Source organism: Bufo gargarizans, chromosome 6 (assembly GCF_014858855.1).
Source record: "Bufo gargarizans isolate SCDJY-AF-19 chromosome 6, ASM1485885v1, whole genome shotgun sequence".
Lineage (NCBI taxonomy): Eukaryota > Metazoa > Chordata > Amphibia > Anura > Bufonidae > Bufo > Bufo gargarizans.
Window position 1 is genome coordinate 160,630,259 of NC_058085.1, and position 21,428 is coordinate 160,651,686.

A 21,428-nucleotide genomic window follows, 5' to 3' on the forward strand; every position below is an offset into this window, starting at 1 on the left:
ATTCCGTATCACGGATCGCTGACCCATTCACTTGAATGGGTGTGCAATCACGGAGATGCGGAACAGAGGCACGGATCGGAACCCCACGGAAGCACTCCGTAGTTTCTGGCCGTGCCTCCACACCACAAAAGAGTAGCGCATGCACTACTTTTTTTGTGGTGCGGACCGTCGGATGCGGCTCGCAGACCGCATTCACTTGATGCAGCTGCCCCACGGTCTATGCCCGTGCATTGCAGACCTTACGTTTGTAGGCATGAGCCCTTATAGGCAGTTTACCATGACAGGCCTAGGAACGTTCAGCAGGCGCCAAGCTGTCAAGGTAACCGATCGGAGTCCCCTCCCTTTGCCTAACCTTACAGATCCTGCAATCGCTATCGAACGCCAGGCCTTCTCAAATAACTGATTGGCTGTTGACAAAAAAAAATATAACAGTTTGAAACATTTAATGTGATTGGACCATTTATATTACAATTTTTGAAACATAAGATTGTTTTTTAAGACTTTGGAAGAAAGCTAGGAATTTTTTTACAAGGAAGTGCTGGCTTCTTTTTAATTTTTTTAACAGTACTCCTGTACTTTGCAGAGGAGACAGCTGGACTTTAATCCTTTGCTGCACATGAATTCCCTGTTGCTAAAAGTCCTGTCTTCGAAACTTGACAGTCTGTCATGTAATTTAGCCTGATCCCAGAATCTTCCTAAAATCTCTTTTTGGGAATGTTCAGACAGCTGAAGAGTGTGCCTTTTATTTTTAGTCTGAATGGAGCTCACAGGACAAGCTCTCTTCAATGTCCTATACATAGCTAGGCAGAACAGAGAAGTATATGACATCTGTGCCCTCAGTTGGTGCTGGCTGTTTTTACTCTAAAAAGGGTATGCTCCATTAACGGGAACCTGTCATCAACTTTATGATAATCTCACTGAGGGCAGTATAAAGTAGTGACAGAAATGCTGAAGTCAGCGGTGTGTCACTCATGAGCTAAAAGTAAGAGGTTGCTGAGAACCAGCATCATAATCATTGCAGCCCAGGCCTTGGAAAGAGTCAAATCTACCTGAGAAGAGTCCTGGTTATTATAATCTCCTGCTCTCCTCGCCCACCTGCTGATGATTGACAGTTCTCTCATTAATGATCCATTTGTTGCCAATGATTGCCTGCTTATCAGTCGTGAGTACTAACATGCAGCAATAACCTCTGCTGTATGGAAATGAGGGATTGCTGCTGCGATCGTTCATCCCCATACCAATTCATTGTTCCGTCAGCAGATTACAGTTTGCACAGCGTTTAGGAGTCCACATCAATGATGCTTTGACTTGATAAAAGAACATTGGCTTGTTTGTTGGGTGATTGTCAACACTTTTACACAGGCTAATTATAGTGAAAGAGCATTTTTGCACAAAAATTCATTCCCCATAATTAGCTTGATAATCATCCTATGTGAAGGGAGTAGTTTGCGCCTCTTTGTTCTCCCTTGTCTTTTATCTACTGTCTGCACTGTCTAAAACAAGGTAATTCATTATCGTGCAAAGAAAACGTAATAGATTAGTGGGAAAAGTATAAGGACCTTATCTCTCCAAAGCAGGTGTAGCCCCATCCCTATTCTTCGGAAATGATCCGTAGAAAATTCACCATGTAGGATCTTGTATCTACAGTATGGTGAAGTGAAGAAAGGTTGAATTGGAAATGAGGGCAGGGCAGAACATCCAAGGTCTACCATTTTACTGGAATACTGTGCCATCAAACAGAAGCATCGGAGTCCTAACATAACTTTTAACTAACTTTATAAACATATACGTACTTCCAAGCACAGAGTTATTAATGTTCTTACAATGGTGAATTTGCTGTCACATTACAAATATACAGTTGCAAGAAAAAGTATGTGAACCCTTTGGAATGATATGGATTTCTGCACAAATTGTTCAGAAAATGTGATCTGATCTTCATCTAAGTCACAACAATAGACAATCACCGTCTGCTTAAACTAATAACACACAAAGAATTTAATGTTACCATGTTTTTATTGAACACACCATGTAAACATTCACAGTGCAGGTGGAAAAAGTATGTGAACCCCTAGACAAATGACATATCCAAGAGCTAATTGGAGTGAGGTGTCAGCCAACTGGAGTCCAATCAATGAAACGAGATTGGAGGTGTTGGTTACAGCTGCCCTGCCCTATAAAAAAAAAAAACACCAGTTCTGGGTTTGCTTTTCACAAGAAGCATTGCCTGATGTGAATGATGCCTCACACAAAAGAGCTCTCAGAAGACCTACGATTAAGAATTGTTGACTTGCATAAAGCTGGAAAGGGTTATAAAAGTATCTCCAAAAGCCTTGCTGTTCATCAGTCCACGGTAAGAAAAATTGTCTATAATTAGAGAAAGTTCAGCACTGCTGCTACTCTCCCTAGGAGTGGCCATCCTGTAAAGATGACTGGAAGAGCTCAGTGCAGACTGCTCAATGAGGTGAAGAAGAATCCTAGAGTGTCAGCTAAAGACTTACAAAAGTCTCTGGAATATGCTAACATCCCTGTTAGCGAATCTACGATATGTAAAACACTAAACAAGAATGGATTTCATGGGAGGATACCACAGAGGAAGCCACTTCTGTCCAAAAAAAACATTGCTGCATGTTTACAGTTTGCACAAGAGCACCTGGATGTTCCACAACAGTACTGGCAAAATATTCTGTGGACAGATGAAGCCAAAGTTGAGTTGTTTGGAAGAAACACACAACACTATGTGTGGAGGAAAAGAGGCACAGCACACCAACATCAAAACCTCATCCCAATTGTGAAGTATGGTGGTGGGGGCATCATGGTTTGGGGCTGCTTTGCTGCGTCACGGCCTGGACGGATTGCTATCATCGAAGGAAAAATGAATTCCCAAGTTTATCAAGACATTTTGCAGGAGAACTTAAAGGGAGTCTGTCACCACTATATGACCATATACAGTACTTACATGGCGCTGTAGCACACCTATACATGATTCTAATGGTACCTTTGTTATATTCTTTAGACATCCAGAAGCAGGAAAAATGACGTTTATTTCATATGCAAATGAGCACTCGCAAGTGCCCAGGGGCGGCGTTCAGTGTGTAGGTGCCCAGGCTGCTCTGCCTTTTTAACCGTTACTCCTCTTCCTTTGCCCGCCCTCCTATTCCCTTGTTTTATCCCTAGGTCCGGCCGAGATCCCGCGCCTGCGCACTGCTTTGCCAGCTGGCGCCTGCGCACTAGTTGAATTGATGCCGTACCCAAAATGGGCATTGCAGTGTGCATGCCCCGGCCCGGCGAAGCTAGTGCGCAGGTGCGGTATCTCAGCCGGACCTAGGGATGATACAAGGAAATAGGAGGGTGGGCAAAGGAAGTAGAGTGCTCATTTGCATATGAAATAAACATAGTTTTTCCTGCTTCTGGATGTCTAAAGAAAATAACAAAGGTACCATTAGAATCATGTATAGGTGTGCTACAGCGCCATGTAAGTGCTGTATATGGTCATATAGTGGTGACAAACTCCCTTTAAGGCCATCTGTCCACCATCTGTGTTACAACAGGACAACGACCCAAAGCATAGAAGTATGCAACAGAATGGCTGAAACAGAAGAAAATACACCTTCTGGAGTGGTCCAGTCAGAGTCCTGACCTCAACCTGATTGAAATGCTGTGGCATGACCTCAAGAAAGCGATTCACACCAGACATCCCAAGAATATTGCTGAACTGAAACAGTTCTGTATAGAGGAATGGTCAAGAATTACTCCTGACCGTTGTGCACATCTGATCTGCAACTACAGGAAACGTTTGGTTGAAGTTATTGCTGCCAAAGGAGGTTCAACCACTTATTAAATCGAAAGGTTCACATACTTTTTTCCATTTGCACTGTGAATGTTTACATTGTGTGTTAAATAAAAATATGGTAACATTTAATTCTTTGTGTGTTATTAGTTTAAGCAGACTGTGATTGTCTATTCTTAGATGAAGATCAGATCACTTTTTATGACCAATTTGTGCAGAAATCCATATCATTCCAAAGGGTTCACATACTTTTTCTTGCAACTGTACTAACCAAACGAGTTATCCACAGGATAGATGATAGATACTGGGGACTTGACCGATGGGACCCTAACAATCTGAAGAACTAGGGGTCCTCAAGCCCCCCTGTATGGAGTGGTAATGCACACGTTAGTCCACCGATCCATTCACTTCAAGAAGACTGACCTAGACAATGCTCCATCAGTCCCATAGAAGTGAATGGACCGGTGGTCTGACATGTGCGCTACTGCTTCACCCAAATGGACTAAGGCACCGCTCATTTTTGGGGTGGCACTGGGGCCCAGCCATTGGACCCCCATGATCAGATATTTATCATCTATCCAGTGGATAGGTAATAGATACTTTATGTGGGATAACCTACATAAAGCACTTATGCTTTTATGCTGATCCCATTTAGGATTCTTCCATTGTTATGACAAAAAAATCAGGTGGAGTAAGGACAACCTCTTTCTATATGTTTTATTAGATAATATGGACAAAATCAAGGGGTCTTCTAGAAACATTCTCTGATGCACAGTTGTAGCGTTAACCCTAGAAAGGTAGTCACTTTTTAATACTGGATTTACACACAGAACTTAGGTCAGTTTAGGTCAGCGTATTCTAGATGTGTTGTTTTTATGGCCTTTTCCACCCCAAAGACCTCAGTATTAACATGAAGCGCTCATAAAAAATGCAACTGCCTATGTGACCTCTGTTGCAGTTTTTTTTTTTTAGCAGTTTTATACACATTTATCCATATGTTTATCCCATTTGCTGCCATACGGTGCATTGAAAAATGTACTTTGGAATGTGCACAAAATTTTCACTTAAAAAAAAAACTTTTTTCCTCACTCACCAAACAGCAGCAAGAAAAGTCAGTGTGGTCTTCAAGTAGATGTAGCTTAAGGGGGTTTTCTGGGATTTTAATATTGATGACCTCTCCTCGGGATAGGTCATCAATATCTGATCGGCAGGGGTCCGACATTCAGGACCCCCAACGATCAGCTGGTTGAAGAAAAGGCTGCGCTCCGTGTTTTTCTTGTGTTATCGTTTACCTAGTCGCTGTTAATATCGCAGCGGTGAGCAGGTGTAATTACAAGCCGTGCCATTCACTTCAATGGGACAGCTCGTTCCTATACACTTGAATAGGAACGAGCCGTCCCGCTGAAGTGAATGGGATGGCTTGGGTGTAATTACACAACTCACTGCGATGTCGACAGTGAGCAGGTAAACAATGATGGGACGTCTGGGCTCGCTTGGAGCGTGGCCTTCTCTTCATCCAACAGATCGGCGGGGGTCCTGGGTGTCGGACTCCTGCCGATCAGATATTCATGACCTATCCTGAGGATAGGTCATCAATATTAAAATCCTGGAAAACCTCTTTAAGCCAAATTTGGCAACATGGAGAGTAGAGAAAAGTTGCAGATGGCGCAAATCTACTGTATATCTGCTCAAGGTAGATGTAAGAAGATGTATGCCAGACAGACAATTCAAAGTGGACCAGGCCTGCAGTTTTAATTTACATCAACAATCCTCTCCGCTTTGAACTAACATAAAATACTACTTTATTAATGGAAGTGCGCCAAAGTCTAAGGACTATTGTGTGAGCTATTGTGTCAGATTGATCCACTTGATCCGTAGAAAATTCACCATGTAGGATCTTGTATCTACAGTATGGTGAAGTGAAGAAAGGTTGAATTGGAAATGAGAATAGATTTGTGTGTCAGTCAAGAGAAAACAAAATCATAGTGCTTCATAGTGTACATCTGATCATATTGTATATTGTGAGCCCAAATACCTTCGCTTTTAGGTAATATAATTTGCTCCACCGCTGTTCTGCCTGCTGACCGAGTCATGAGAGTCACCACTGTAACTATTAGATTGCAAAGAAAATAGTAAAATAGTAGTTCAGACCCTGGTGCAGGTAGTTTACAGAGGCAGGATGTCAAGGTCTTACCTTGTCCTCATGGTGGCTGCCATTTTGAACATGTGCAGACTGCAGTCTCTTATAACCTCTGAGTGCATCATCACTTGCCTGCTGCCTGGGTGTCGCACAGTGATGATGTGGCAACACCTGACTATATCAGTCTGCTTAGGCTTCAGGTTCATTGCCCTTGTGTTTGTGCTCCAGGGTGCATCTCTGGCAGTCTGAGCTCCTTGTGTGGTCCTGTGTATGATCGGGCCTGGCTGACGTTTCCTCTGGCTCTCGACCCCGCAATCATGCAGACGTACCTGCTTTGGATCTGACCCCGGCGTGGACAACTACCTGCCGTGGACCTGACCCTGGCTTGAACGACTACCCGCTTTGGACATGATTCCGGCTTGGACGACTACCTGCATTGGACTTGACCGGCTTCTTCCTAACCTCGCTGTCCCTGATGAATGTGTATTTATGTTCCTTTAAATAAACAACTTCATTTTACCTGCATTTGCATGTGGTCTGGTTTCCTGGCTCCCTTGACACAGGACTGGTGTAGTTGATAGATTTATTGACCGGCATTAGGTACATTGTCATACCACAACATAATTATCATGTGATAATGTGCACCACGTCTTATAAAATTAAAAAAATACTGCAAGGAGTGCTGTGTAGGAAGGGAAACAGTCACTGGCCTGGGCTCTTGACGGCAGACTTGTCAATTTTATATAAATTCAAATACAATACATAAAAACAGGAGACTTTTGACTAGTGAGATTTTGTAGAAGCTGTAAGTGCTTGTGTAAGCCTTTATGTCTTTTAGCATTGTTTTCCAGGTCACAATGTCTGCTGCTCATATTAGTATCTGGGCTATTTTTATTGTTCATTTTGTTGTTCCAATTGTGGGTAAAAAAAAAAAGTGGCTTTCTGTGATTTTTGTCAGTTAGTCGAGCATGCATATGTAATGAAACGGGAGAAAGCTGGGGCCAGACTGTTCTCCCAGCTAATGAAAGGATCAGGCATTGAAATCCACCATTGCCTAATCCTTTTTTTCGCAGCCATCGGAGAATAGTTGGAAGGCCACAAAACACAGAAAAATGGCTGGGTTTGGCGGATACACACGCAACGTCCCACTACGTGTGTGTGGGCACTGCTTAAAAGCACTTTTTATATCATTAAAAGCACTAGGTTGTAATGTATAACTTTGCATTTGTGTACCTGCAAAATCCCTGTTTACAGGACTATTAGGTGTAAATTATACATCCCACCACTAGATGGGGATAAAGTTCAGGTCCTATATATATACCTAGTCAGGCAGATGATCAGATTAGGAGATTAAGATGTAGTTCAGAAGAGAGCAGATCTGAGGTAGTCAGATCAAATTAGTGGGAAGAAAATGTAGAGTGAAGACTTCGCAACACAGATTAGTGAGTTGAGCCAACTTCGCTAGGAGGTGATACTCAGATGTGAGGCGCAGAAGAGCGTTTTCCTTCTGTAGCCGGACTGTAGACTTGCATCCCTGACCAGTAGGAGAAGAGTTTGCCTCCCTGGAAAAGAAACCTAGGAATTCATCAGTGATAAGAGCCATTATTGAGGGCCCCAGACACCTTTGCATGGTGGAGGTTTATAGCTTCAGGCAACAACACCAAACTTCTAAGAGACAGTTAAGTTTTCCTGTCCAAAGTATTCAGCTTGTAGGGAAAGTCAAGGAATAGGATCCAGCACATCTAAAGGAACCAGGTACACCTAACCCACTGCTCCAAAACCAAGAAACCTAAACAGCCTAAAACAGTGGATTTGCAGAATTAACTCTGTACCATCTAGAGACTGCATAATTGTACTGCTGCAACTAAGACATCTAAAGTAAAAGTTGTGAGTTGCATCTTACCACTGTCTACCTCATTATTACTACTTATGGTTGTACCACCATTAACGGTACTGGCGTCATGACAAAAACCATCAAGGGACTCAGCCGCAACAAGCACCCTAAGCACCCTTAACATCAAGGGCACCTCAACCACCATCTTGGCTGATGCTTCCTACCACAGAGCGTGCCCCGGAGGATTTCGTGCTGTCCACCTCAACACTGTGCTGCCTGGCCCAGGGAGGCTATCTGCTAACCGTGAGTAAACTGATGAACTGTGTGTTATATCATTTGGCCCCTCATCGGTCCACCGTGCACCTCATGTGTTGCCCCTGCGACTGGCTGGCTGCACACATATAATGTGTATTGCCATATTCAGAGGGCAGCAGTTACGTTTTGAGTGTGGGCTACAGACAAAAGTATAGCTGGAAAACAGTAAGCATGTTTTTGAAGAAATTTAAACCCCATGTTTGTCTACGTTACATCATTGACATGGTATATTACCTGCTATAAACCTTATCTTGCACTGTTCACTGGGCTAAAAAAATACAATTACCATTCATTCATTTGGCTTACAGTCCACTAAGTTTGTTGCTGCTTGAAAAAAAGACACTGAAACCCTAACACCCAAATGGTGATGGATGGAGGGCCAGCTGCACAGATGTCATAAGCTATTTAGAATGAACTAGGACTCTGCAATAGATTCTGAGAATGTAGTGAACAAGTAAGGGACAGGGTATTTAGATGTTGGTGTAATTCGTTTTCATAGTCTGACACAGCACCATTCTATCTCTATCTATCTATAACTAAAAAAGCATAAGTACTGCACATGTCACGTGATAAATTTGTCTCATCCTTAAAGCTAACACTGTTTGTCTAGAAAAGCTACTCCAGTTATCCTACTCCACCCACCTACTGGTGTGAGATTGCAATTTAAAAAAAAAAGATACAATGTATTCGAGATGCTCACCAGTCTATGTATTGGAGCGCAGCCCACCAACTACCAATTGATGTTAAAATGTATAAAACAAGTAAAAGAAAATGTCCGACTCACAGTCAGTTTGCATATACTTTACTACTGAATTGATCTAGTAAAGTATACACAAATTGACTGTGAGCCGGACATTTTCTCTTTCTTGATTTAGAAATTTTTAAAAAGTGTTAGTGTAAACTGGAGTGAAACTCATTAACATAGTTAACCGCACCCACATTCCCACCCATATTTCAGAATTTGAGTGAGTGGTGTAAAAATGCAAAAAGTCACAAAAAGTTTGCGCAAGTGAGTCCAAAAAGTCGCAAAATCCCTGTTTTGAGTACAATATATTACTCCTTTATTGTTTAATGGTAAAATAGGACACATAATTGAGGTCGATAAAGTTAAACAGTGGATTATGAGAGGGATGTTGTATATTTCCCAGTTTCTACAAGATGGTAATTTAAAGCCAAAGGAAATACCGTATTATTAGGTCAGACTAATAGAGTAATAAAAGAGGAGAGGTATTTAGATTTTCAAGCACTGATTAAGGATATTAAAAAATGGGGTAAAAATTAGAATTTTTTTCTAAAAATAAAAATACATATTTGACTGAGAATCACAATCTGATAAACTTTATTTCTGGGTGGAAAGGTAAATATATATTAATATCACTATTATATATTAGATTAAGTGAGTTAATAAATGAAGGTTTAGAGCACACAAGTAAGATAAAATGGGAAAGGGATATAGGCTCAATAACCATAGAGCAATGATAAAACCTTTTGTAATAAGTCTAAATTTACTCAGAATCCACCATATAGAGTAATGCAATTTATAGTGCTGCACTAATGATATCTTACACCTAGATAGTCGCATAAGTTAAATACTAATACACCTAGGCCTGTCTCTGATATGGAATGTTAGAAGCAGATATTACCCATATGGTGGTGGTGAATTATGTACTGCATATTCGGAGATATACCACAAAAGGCTAAAGGAACAAAAGCACAAATGATATATAAATGTATTTTTTTTTTACGCCCACTTGCTAATTTAGGAATTAATATCTGTTATAAATTTGAATAGATCTAAGGAGAAGTGGTGGTATAACAGACAAAAACTTATATTCATAAGGTATTATGGACAGCTTGGAAGAATTTTTATTAACATTAAGTATAAAAAGGTTTTGGTGTAAAGAAAGGATAAGAGGGGAAAAGGATTATTTATTTTGTATAGAGAAGAGAGGAGAAAAAAAGAAAAAAAAAATTACTGTATATATTTTTTATTAGTTTTTAATATATATATATATATTAAAAACGAATAAAAATATATACAGTAATTTTCTTTTTCTTTTCTTTTAATATATATATATATATATATATATATATATATATATATATATATATATATATATTTTTTTTTTTTTTTAATCCTGAACTGTCCAGAGGGAATGGGTTGGGTGGGAATGGGTAGGGGTGGAGAGGTAGGGAATCAGGATTATTCCCTGAGGTTAGGAAGAGGATAAGTAAAATATAGTAAAAGAGAAACTTATTGAAGATCGTATCTTTTTTTTTTGTTGTACATGCGAGACAGCAGCAAGACACTACAAGATCATTGATTGTTGGGTTCCCTGCAGTGACATCAAGAAGACGGGTCCCTGAGGAATAAGCATACTGGCTGGCCTGTGCCTATAAGTCATCTCAGCCACTTGATGCATCCATAATCAACTGGGTAGATTGTTATACATTCTATGTGGTACTGTATATATATAAATTGTAGGAAGGCGCAAGGGTCCATCGTTGACGGAATGTGTTTGTCACCAAGGTTCCTGGCCTCGGTGAAGTAAGAGCCGGTATTTTTAAAGTGTCAGCAGCAGCTAGTGCTGGTTGACACGTTGCTATTTTAGTATGGCTGTAAGCTGATCTGGGCCGGCTCTTACTGGGAGTAGCCAAAGTGCTGGGTGGGTGGCTCCTCCCCATGCTCCAGGCCCGGTCTTTACTGGCCTATATAAATCCCAGCCAGCAGTCTCAGCTGTGTGTGGATTACTCCTCTCTCACAGTGGATATCTGTCAGTCCCTGTGTGTTTTGGGATGTGAACACTTGTGCCGTGCAAAAGGGCTGGGAGCTGCATGCTGAGAAACAGGCCCCTAAAGCCTGCTGTGGACCACAGGTGGAGAAACTGCAAGTTAAAGACTTTGTGGTTGCCTCAATACCTTTGTGGTTTCCTTTGTGGTCCACACAATATATATATATATATATATATATATATTATTTTTTATTTATTTAAAAAAATGAAAGTGCCTGGTAAAGCACACAGAGGGTCATTTACTAACAGATATGTGCCACTTTCTGGAGTATATCTATCGCAGATGCGGTGCAAAGGTTTTTTGTGCTGCAATCTGCAACTTTTCCCCGCTCATGCCAGAGCTAGAAAAAGGGGGAGTGGCATGGGTGGGGAAGGGTACAGGACATTTATCTTTTTCTGTGCCATTTTCTGCGCACTCTCCTGCTATCCAGAGGATAGGTCATCAGTAAAAAAAAAATTCTTGGAAAACCTCTTTAAGACTTGAGATCATTGCCTTGCAGAAACAAGGAAAAGGATACAAAAAAGATATACCGTTGGAAGCATAGTCCACTGGTTTAAATGCAGTGACCTTGTGGTTCACTGCTAAAAGAGTTAATGCTATAATGCACTGTGGTTCATTGATAAAAGGCACAATGCTATAGTGCACTGTGGTTCATTGATAAAGGGGTTAATGTATGCTAACTATACATTTTCCATAGTACAAATGCTACTGCATAGCTCAAATTGCTTATTGTGCATCTGCATTTCAAAAGGCTGCATATGGGAAGGAAGTAGTTAACTGGCAGACTTTAGAGGCAGTTTCGTGGTGGTGGGCTGGCCCCACCCTCTTGTTTAGTGAGTTTTTGGCAAAAAAGGCAAGAGGGAAGTCATGTGTAGGTGATGTTGTCATGTTGTTAATGAAGTTTAGTGTGAAAAAAAATAACACAAACACATCTTTTTTTACACAGACACTGACAGACATGATGGGATGGTGCTACAGTTAGTAATGCTGTATGTACTCTATCTTCTGCTCTTCAATTCACTACTATTCACCTAGCTTTAAAATGTATGTGCTCCGATGAGCTGAAGTACGGTAAGTTATTCGCAAAGTCGTGCATGACTTAGTTGAATAACTTCGGTAGTTGATTTTTAATGTGGAAAAGCACTTTAAAACTTGAAACTGAACTTGGCTTCGGTTTCAACAGGTACCTTTAAAACTCAACTTTACAAATAACTAACATTCGGCTCATCAGAGCCCATACATTTTAATACTGCATGGAGACAGATCTCCATATGGTATTATTCCGAAGTTTTGAACGAAGCGACTTTCGATGTTGCATCTGACGTAAGCTGGATTGGGACTAATGCACACTGGCGCAATAACATGCACTGACTGGGTCAGGTGTAGATATAGTTAATAGTTTTTGTTCGTGACGCCAATTGCACCGTGGGCAGGGTACAGTCTCAGGGCCTTTTAAGGTGTGGTAGTAGGTATAGTGTCAACGGTGTCTCCTACCTTGGTACGGCTGAACTCCTGGATCCTGGCTCACTTGCAATAAATTGAGTGTTGCTAGTAGGAGTAATTGAGGAATGAATGAGATCCAGACTTGAAGTATAATTCGACTTGTCTTTACTGAATGCAGCATAAATCCACATGAGTTACAGCAATAGTCCTTTAGGTCCCAGCAGGTATTTGCAATATGTGGCAGGGATCAATATCTCTTCTGCTTCTTATCATATGCCTGGAGAATATGGCAGGTATCTATCTTCTGCTCTGTCTATCTTCTGCTTGGTGTGGGCCTGACTAGCTGAGGAGGAAATTGGCTTCTCCTGGTCTCTGGATATTACTCACAGCTATGCTCACAGGGAATGCTCTTCCTGGAGGACTGGATGTGCTGCTTGCTTGTCAACCAGCTGAGGCTGATGGCTCAGGCTGGGAATGTTCTCTGGTCTCAACCAAGACAGAGTCCTGATTTGGGATCCCTATTTTCTGGGAGCTCCTACTAACACAACCTTCCCCTAGCTGGGGTGGCTGGTACACTCACTAGAACTTCCTCTTCTCCCCATGAGACAGGACATGGGACTGGCCCACTTCTGCTCACAGAGGGAGGACTAAACTGGAATAAACTATTCCAGTCTAGCAATACTAAACTGTCTAGGGTCCTGCTAGATATTGCTGCCACCTGCTGGTGTACATGGAGAACCACAGCAACTGTATAGAGCAGGCCTAGAAAATGCATATAATAACAATGAATTATACAGACTGACAATACACATACACTTAACATGTGGTAGCTGGGAAAAAGAGTTTGGTAACAACTCTGGGATGTTACACATCTGAAGCTCGTGTCGCTCATCACTAGTTACCATAACCATAGCAATTGCATCTATATATTTTCATCTATTTACTTTTTTATTTGTTACAGGTACGCAAGCGCAGCAAGGCATGTCGTGGTGGGCTGCGGGAGAACGATGAACTGATTGGGATCAATGGGAAACCGTGTGTTGGATTATCACATGCACAAGCAATGCAGATGATAGACTCATCAGAAGGCAGTCTCCATCTTCATGTCAAGAGGTAATTAACAAAAAAATGGCTAATATAACATATCCACAGTCTGTCTGTCTGTCTGTCTATCTATCCATCTGCTTATCTGTCTATCCGTCTAGTACAGGGCTGGCCAACCTGATCTAGTATGTAGTGTATATATAAGCTTAAAGGGGTTGTCCCATCTTGCAAAGTTGCTTTCATTTTGTTCCTTCTAACATAATAAGCTTACTCTATGTATATTATTTTCTATATGGCCTCCTTCTCTCCCTTTTCCTAATTCTTCTTTCCTTTTATTTATTCCTTGTTGTCAGGGGTTACGGCCACCGCAGCAGTACTGCAGCGGTGGCCGCACTTGTGCAGCGTCTTCCGTTCCTTAGGGCTGTTTCACACGAGCGGATGCCGTGCGTGACATCTGCTGCGTGAAAGAGTTCCAAGCCCCATTGCAGAAGCAGACTGAGCATTAACATGATTGATAATGCTCCGTGCCTCTGTGATCTTTTTACTACAAAATCACGGTGACAAATTAACTCACCTCCTACTCTTGATCGGGTAGTTCCCGGTCTCTTCTTTACTTCTTTAATGATGCGCTATCGGCTAAAGGACCTGGTGTGACGTCAGATCACATGCTCCAATCACATGGTCCATCACCGTGGTGATGGACCATGTGATTGGAGCATGTGATCTGATGCCACCACAGGTCCTAGCAGGTAGTTCATCATTAAAGAAGTAAAGAAGAGACCGGGAACTACGCGATCAAGAGGAGGAGATGAGTTAATCTTTTTATTTTTTTTCTAACCCTCAATAGGTCACCTACTAAGCATTCTGTATTCAGAATGCCATTATTTTCCCTTATAACCATGTTATAAGGGAAAATAATAACATTTACACAACACCGAACCCAAACCTGAACTTCTGTGAAGAAGTTTGGGTCTGGGTACCACAGTCGGTTTTTTATCACGCGCGTGCAAAACACATTGCACCTGCGCGACAAAAACTCAACATCAGAATGCGATTGCAGTCAAAACTGACTGCAATTGCGTACCTACTAGCGCGGGTTTGCCGCAATACACCGGGACGCATCCGGACCTAATCCGGACACGCCCGTGTGAACCCAGCCTTATAGTCACACTGACCTATACAATGTCCTATACTATATATCCTACCTAATATAAGCCCTGTGTGCCTGTACTGTGTCCATGCGTGTGTGGCGATTTATTACGTGCGCATGCGCAGCGCGCCGGCCAGTCGGCACACATGCACGGACACCGCCTGCGCTGCCCATAACTGCCCGCCCGGCGTATAGAGCTGTCCGCCATCAGTCAGTGCCACTAGCCACATGTCACAGTACAAGAAGTCTCAGCCACCAGTAAGTGTCAGCCATATCAGTCATCAGTCAGTGCCACCAGCCACAGCCACCAGTCACAGTGCCAGCAGTCTCAGCCACCAGTCACAGTGCCAGCAGTCTCAGCCACCAGTCACAGTGCCAGCAGTCTCAGCCACCAGTCACAGTGCCAGCAGTCTCAGCCACCAGTCACAGTGCCAGCAGTCTCAGCCACCAGTCACAGTGCCAGCAGTCTCAGCCACCAGTCACAGTGCCAGCAGTCTCAGCCACCAGTCACAGTGCCAGCAGTCTCAGCCACCAGTCACAGTGCCAGCAGTCTCAGCCACCAGTCACAGTGCCAGCAGTCTCAGCCAATAGTCACAGTGCCAGCAGTCTCAGCCAAAGCCAACAGTCTTGGCCACCAGCCAAAGCCACCAGTCTTGCCAGTGCCATTTATTATAGACTGTTCCTACTAATGTTTATGCACTACTGTTCAAGCGCCCGTTATTGTAACAGGCTTAATATCTAGTAGAAAATAAAAATAAAACTTGTGGCATCAAAAAATGGAAAGAATACTTATTATTGTATTTGCTTCTTGCTCCTGGAAACGTGCAAGCTAAAAGGACCTACCTGCTCCAGAAACATGTCTGTTTTAGCAAATTCCCATGTTTCTGGAACATTCTTTCTAATCACTCTTTGTTGTGGTGTTTCTCTTTTATTCTATTCAGGATCATAATCCCTGACAAGTAGAGCAAAGAGGAGGATGGGGCAGCTCAGTGGTGTGAAGTAACTTGGCCTGCTGTGGGATGAGGACAGGTTTTGTGTGTAATAATAGGACGGCAGCCATTTTATTTCCTCTGATATGTGCTCCCTAGATATAACAAGCCTTTATAACTAATGAAAGGTATTTTGGAATATATTTATAATAAAATAATATTTAACTCCTTAAAGGGACACTGACAGGCTCAATAAGCATATTTAGCTATATATATGACTGCACAGGTCTTCTAATGTGTATTAAAATCATATAAGTATACCCCCTGTCCACCTTATAAATACAGTGAACTCATGTTTTATAACCTGATAGAATCGTCTTCTTTCTGCCAGAGGGGCAGCGTTTCAGCTTCACTTGCGCCCGGCCAGCCTCGCCCCAACCGCCGTTTTGAAGTGCCGCCCAGCTCATCAATATTCACTTCGCTGGACGGCTTCTGCTGTCCCCGACGTTCTGAGATCCCTCGCATGCCCAGTAGAAAGCTATGGGATCTCGGAACGTCGGGGACAGCAGAAGCTGTCCAGCGAAGTGAATATTGATGAGCTGGGCAGCGCTTCAAAACGGCGGTTGGGGCACGGCTGGCTGGGCACAAGTGAAGCTGAAACGCCGCCCCTTGGGCAGAAAGAAGACGATTCTATCAGGTTATAAAACATGAGTTTACTGTATTTATAAGTTGGACAGGGGGTATATTTATATGATTTTAATACACATTAGAAGACCTGTGCAGTCATATATATAGCTAAATATGCTTATTGGGCCTGTCAGTGTCCCTTTAAGGACACAGCCTTATTTCACCTTAAGGACCAGGCCATTGTTTGCAAATCTGACCAGTGTCATGTTAAGTAGTGATAACTTTAAAACGCTTTGACTTATCCAGGCCATTCTGAGATGTTTTATCGTCACATATTGCACTTCATGACACTGGTAAAATGAAGTTAAAAAAATTCATTTTTATTTATAAAAAAAATAAAAATGTACATATTTTTTTTTTAAATCCTAATTTCAAAGTTTCAATTTCTCTACTTCTATAATACATAGTAATACCTACAAAAATAGTTATTACTTTAGATTCCCCATATGTCTACTTCATGTTTGGGTCATTTTGGGAATTATATTTTATATTTTGGGGATGTTACAAGGCTTAGAAGTTTAGAAGCAAATCTTGAAATTTTTCAGAAATTTTCAAAAACCCAATTTTTAGGGATCAGTTCAGGTCTGAAGTCACTTTTTTAAGCTTATATAATAGAAACCACCCCGAAATGACCCCATTCTAGAAACTACACCCCTCAAGGTATTCAAAACTGATTTTAAAAACTTTGTTAACCCATTAGGTGTTGCACAAGAGTTATTGGCAAATGGGGATGAAATTTGAAAATTTCATTTTTTTGCCACATTTTCCATTGTAACCCATTTTTTCCACTAATAAAGCAAAGGTTAACAGCCAAACAAGACTGTATCTTTATTGCCCTGACTCTGCCGTTTACAGAAACACCCCATATGTGGCCGTAAACTACTGTACGGGCACACTGTAGGGCGTAGAGGGAAAGGTGCACCATATGGTTTTTGGAAGGCAGATTTTGCTGGACTGGTTTATTTACACCATGTCCCAATTGAAGCCCCCCTGATGCACCCCTAGAGTGGAAACTCCAAAAAAAAGTGACCCCCATATAAGAAACTACACCCCTCAAGGTATTCAAAACTGATTTTACAAACGTCGTTAACCCTTCAGGTGTTCCACAAGAGTTATTGGCAAATGGGGATGAAATTAGAAAATTTCATTTTTTTGCCAACTTTTCCATTTAAACAAATTTTTTCCACTAACAAAGCAAGGGTTAACAGCCAAACAAGACTGTATCTTTATTGCCCTGACTCTGCCATTTACAGAAACACTCATATGTGGCCGTACACTACTGTACGGCCACACAGCGGGGTGTAGAGTGAAAGGAGCGCCGTTTGGTTTTTGGAGGGCTGGTTTTTATGGACTCGTTTATTTACACCATGTCCTGTTTCAACCGCCCTGATGCATCCCTGGAGTAGAAACTCCCTAAAAGTGACCCCATTTTGGAAACTACGTGATAAGGTGGCGGTTTTGTTGGGATTATTTTTAGTGTACATATGATTTTTAGTGGCTCTATATTACATTTTTGTGAGGTAAGGTTACCAAAAATTGAAATTCTGAAATTTCATCTCCATTTGCCATTAACTGTTGAGGAACACCTAACGGGTTAATAAAGTTTGTAAAATCAGTTTTGAATACCTTGAGGGGTGTAGTTTCTTAGATGGGGTCACCTTTAGGGAGTTTTTACTCTAGGGGGGCATCAGGGGGGCTTCAAAAGGGACATGGTGTCAATAAAAAAGGCCATCAAAATCGGCCTTCCAGAAACCATTTCGGTTCTTTCCTTTTGCGCCCCTTTTAGTGATACAGCAGTTTACACCACAAATGTGGCGTTTCTGTAAACTGCAGTATCGGGGTAATAAATATTAAGTTTTGTTTTGTTAACCCTTGCTTTGTTACCGGAAAAAACGGATTGAAATGGAAAAGTGCCAAAAATAGCTGTTTTGGCACCGTTTTCTTAGTTTTTTTTGACCGTGTTAATCTGGGGGGTTAGGTCATGGGGTATTTTTATAGAGGAGATTCTTACGGACGCGGTGATACCTAACAAGTCTACTTTTTTACAATTATTTAGGTTTTAGACTATTATCTTTTTGATACAAAAAAAAGTTTTTGTATCTCTAAAGTCTAAGAGTCATTTTTTTTTAGCCGATTATCTTATGTAGGGGCTTATTTTTTGCGGGATGAGAGGACGGTTTTATTGGCACTATTTTGGGGGCTATGTGACTCTTTGATTGCTTGCTATTAAAATTTTTGTTATGTAAGGTGACAAAAAAAGATTTATTTATTTTTGGACCATGTTAATCTGGGTGGTTAGGTCATGGGGTATTTTTATAGAGGAGATTAGGAGATTATTTCCGACGCAGCGATACCTAATTTGTATACTTTTTTAAAATTATTTTAGTTTTTACAATTTTTTTGGGTGTCAAGTCTGAGAACCAGTTTTTTTTATCCGATAGTCAGTGCTAAATTGGGATATAAATTTAGTACTCCATGGAAGTGTGATACTCCCTGAAGCAACCGTCAATGCAGAGGCCCGGATGATCGGGGCATGTGTTGCACTGAGTAGTGGTGTCCTTCCGTATCCCCCTCCTGCGACACACTCTGCACTTTTTTGGGGTTCGTCCCTTCTTTCCAGTATGAGGGCCACACCTGGAAAGTGTTGGCCAGGGACGATCCGGGCGCCTCCAGTTCCCAAGGTACTCCGGCCTGCTCTTTCCTGGTCCGAAAAGATCAGGGCCTTGAGGACTGCCTCATAGAACTGAAGGAATGTCCCTGTGTTGCCAGCGCTCCGGGACAGCACAAAAGAGTTGTACAAGGCAACCTGCACCAAGTAGACCGCAACTTTTTTGTACCATGCCCGGGTTTTGCGCATGGCATTATATGGCTTGAGGACCTGATCAGAGAGATCAACTCCTCCCATATACTGATTGTAGTCGACGATACAATCGGGCTTGAGGACCGTTGCCGCGGTACCTCGCACAGGGACAGGGGTGATGCTGTTACCATGAATTGTGGACAGTACAAGGACATCCCTCTTGTCCTTATATCTGACCAGCAACAGGTTTTCACTGGTAAGGGCACGGGTCGCACCCCTGGGGATAGGTACCTGGAGGGGGTGGGCAGGGAGGCCACATTAATTTTTCCACACGGTCCCACAAGCGGGCGTGGATCTGGCGGAGAGGGACTGGAACAAGGGGATAATAGTATAAAAGTTATGGTAACCCTTATCTAGCAGTGGGTACATAAGGTCCCACACAAGTTTCCCGCTAACACCCAGAGTGGGGAGACATTCTGGGGGTTAAATACGGGAATCTCACCCCTTGTACACACGAAACTTGTAAGTGTACCCTAAGGTACTCTCATAATGTTTGTACAGCTTCACGCCATACCTCGCCCGATTTGAGGGAACATACTGGCGGAAAATGAGTCTCCCCTTGAACGCAATGAGAGACTCATCAACCGCGACCTCCCTTTCAGGTACATAGGCCTGTACAAATTTGGCCCTAAAATGATCGATGACCGGCCGTATCTTATACAGACGGTCATAGGCAGGATCACCTTGGGGGGGGGGGGGGGGGGGGACATGCTGCATTATCTGAATAATGCAGACATTTCCGGATGGCCTCAAACCGGGAGCGTGTCATGGCGGTACTGTAAAGTGGGGCCTGGTAGAGGACGTCCCCACTCCAGTAATGCCTGACACTGGATTTTTGGACCAGGCCCATATGCAGCATGAGGCCCCAAAATGCCCTCATCTCGGCTGCACTGACCGGCGTCCAGCCACCGGGCCTAGCCAAAATGGAGCCCGGGTGTTGAGCAACGAACTGTTGGGCGTACAGGTTCGTCAGCTCCACCATTAGATTTACCAGTTGGTCACTGAAAAAATTACTAAAAAAGTCATATTCAGTGTAGCCCACTGTGGAAATCTGGATTCCTGATTGGCCTACAAAATCAGGAATCACGGGCTTGTATCGCTCTGGGGTACACCAGACAAGTTCACCGGCAGGGTGCTCCGGTGGATTTAACTGGTGGGCCGGAAAACTAGTACGAGCCCCAGAGCTGCTCGTACTAGGGTGGGCCACAGGGTCCCTAGCATGGCGGTCCCCTTGCTCCAGCTGGCGGCGTCTCTGCCGCCTTGGGGGCTCATCATCATCGCTAGATGATGAGGAGGACGCGGATGACAACTGGAAAGTGGGGTCATCCTCGTCCTCACTGGGACTCTCGGAGTCGGAGGCAAGCTGGGCGTATGCCTCCTCGGCCGAGAACGTCCGGCAGGTCATAGGGGAGTGTGTGTCTGCGTGTGTATGTGCGTGTGTGTAAATCTTTATTTGGTGTGCGTAAATCTTTATTTGGTGTGCGTGTGTGTGGGGGCACGGGTGTTCACGTACTTTATCCCTAAAACGAACAGAAAAAAAAAGACTAAAAAAAGGGGAGAAAATTTGAAAAAAAAGTAAAAAAAAAATTAAAAACCGCTGATCAACTGTCCGAAGTTGATCAGCAGTGGGGTGTGCGATGCGCTAACAGTGGCCGGGGGCTAAGAGTGCCGGCCACAGTTAGCGTATGCACAAAAAAAAAGCCTGTGCCCCAAAAAACTTGGGGCGCAGACCTGCGGTTTGCTGTGATCGCCTGCATGGGGGGGGGGGGGGGGGGGTCACAGGACCCCCCGGCGCATTTGCCCCAGGTGCCTGCTCAATGATTCCCACACACCCTCTTTAAGAAATACAGCAAGCTGTTCTATGCATACACAACTTTTTGCCCAGCTGGAAGTCACCATTTCTTACAGAAGCCACCCGGATCCCTGTTGGATTCCATTATAGTCAATGGGAATCCAGCATTTCACAGCGTTATCCGGCTATGACAAATACGGTGAACTCCGGCAGGCTGTTCCTCTGCCAGAACAGTCTGTTGGATTTCTTAATGCTGATGTAAACCTAGAGTAAAACAGACATTTTGGGTTGAACTGATAAGTTACCTTTAACCCCTTCTCAACATCTGCCGTACATGTACGGTTGATGTCGGGTCTTTAAGAATGGAATCCGTTCCAGAGTGGAGGAAGTGCCATAGCTACCGGGTGACTGCTGTTTCACACACCATGGCATCACGGCATCCACGGCATCTGAAAGGCTAAAAAACTGGAAGTAGGCAAGGGCAGGAACAGATGTGCACATGGGCAGGAACACTTCCCCCTGGCTAAGATTGGGAAAGGCGTTCCATTGTAGTAAGCCATAGCCTGTACAAGGCTACTAGGCTTATTACTGTAGCCCAATGAATTGGAATATGCATCTTTGTATATTGTAATGGATACAATTCCATTACTTTAT

The 21,428-nt window shown here is 42.8% G+C and overlaps 1 protein-coding gene across 1 annotated transcript in view; it reads left to right on the forward strand.

The window, feature by feature from the left end:
• Nucleotides 1-21,428, forward strand: part of SYNPO2L (synaptopodin 2 like) — a 94,749-nt gene that overhangs the window by 31,925 nt on the left and 41,396 nt on the right. Inside the window, exon 2 of the mRNA XM_044298250.1 lies at nucleotides 13,274-13,425. Within this exon, the coding sequence (XP_044154185.1) occupies nucleotides 13,274-13,425 (152 nt within the window). The remainder of the gene's footprint in view (nucleotides 1-13,273; nucleotides 13,426-21,428) is intronic.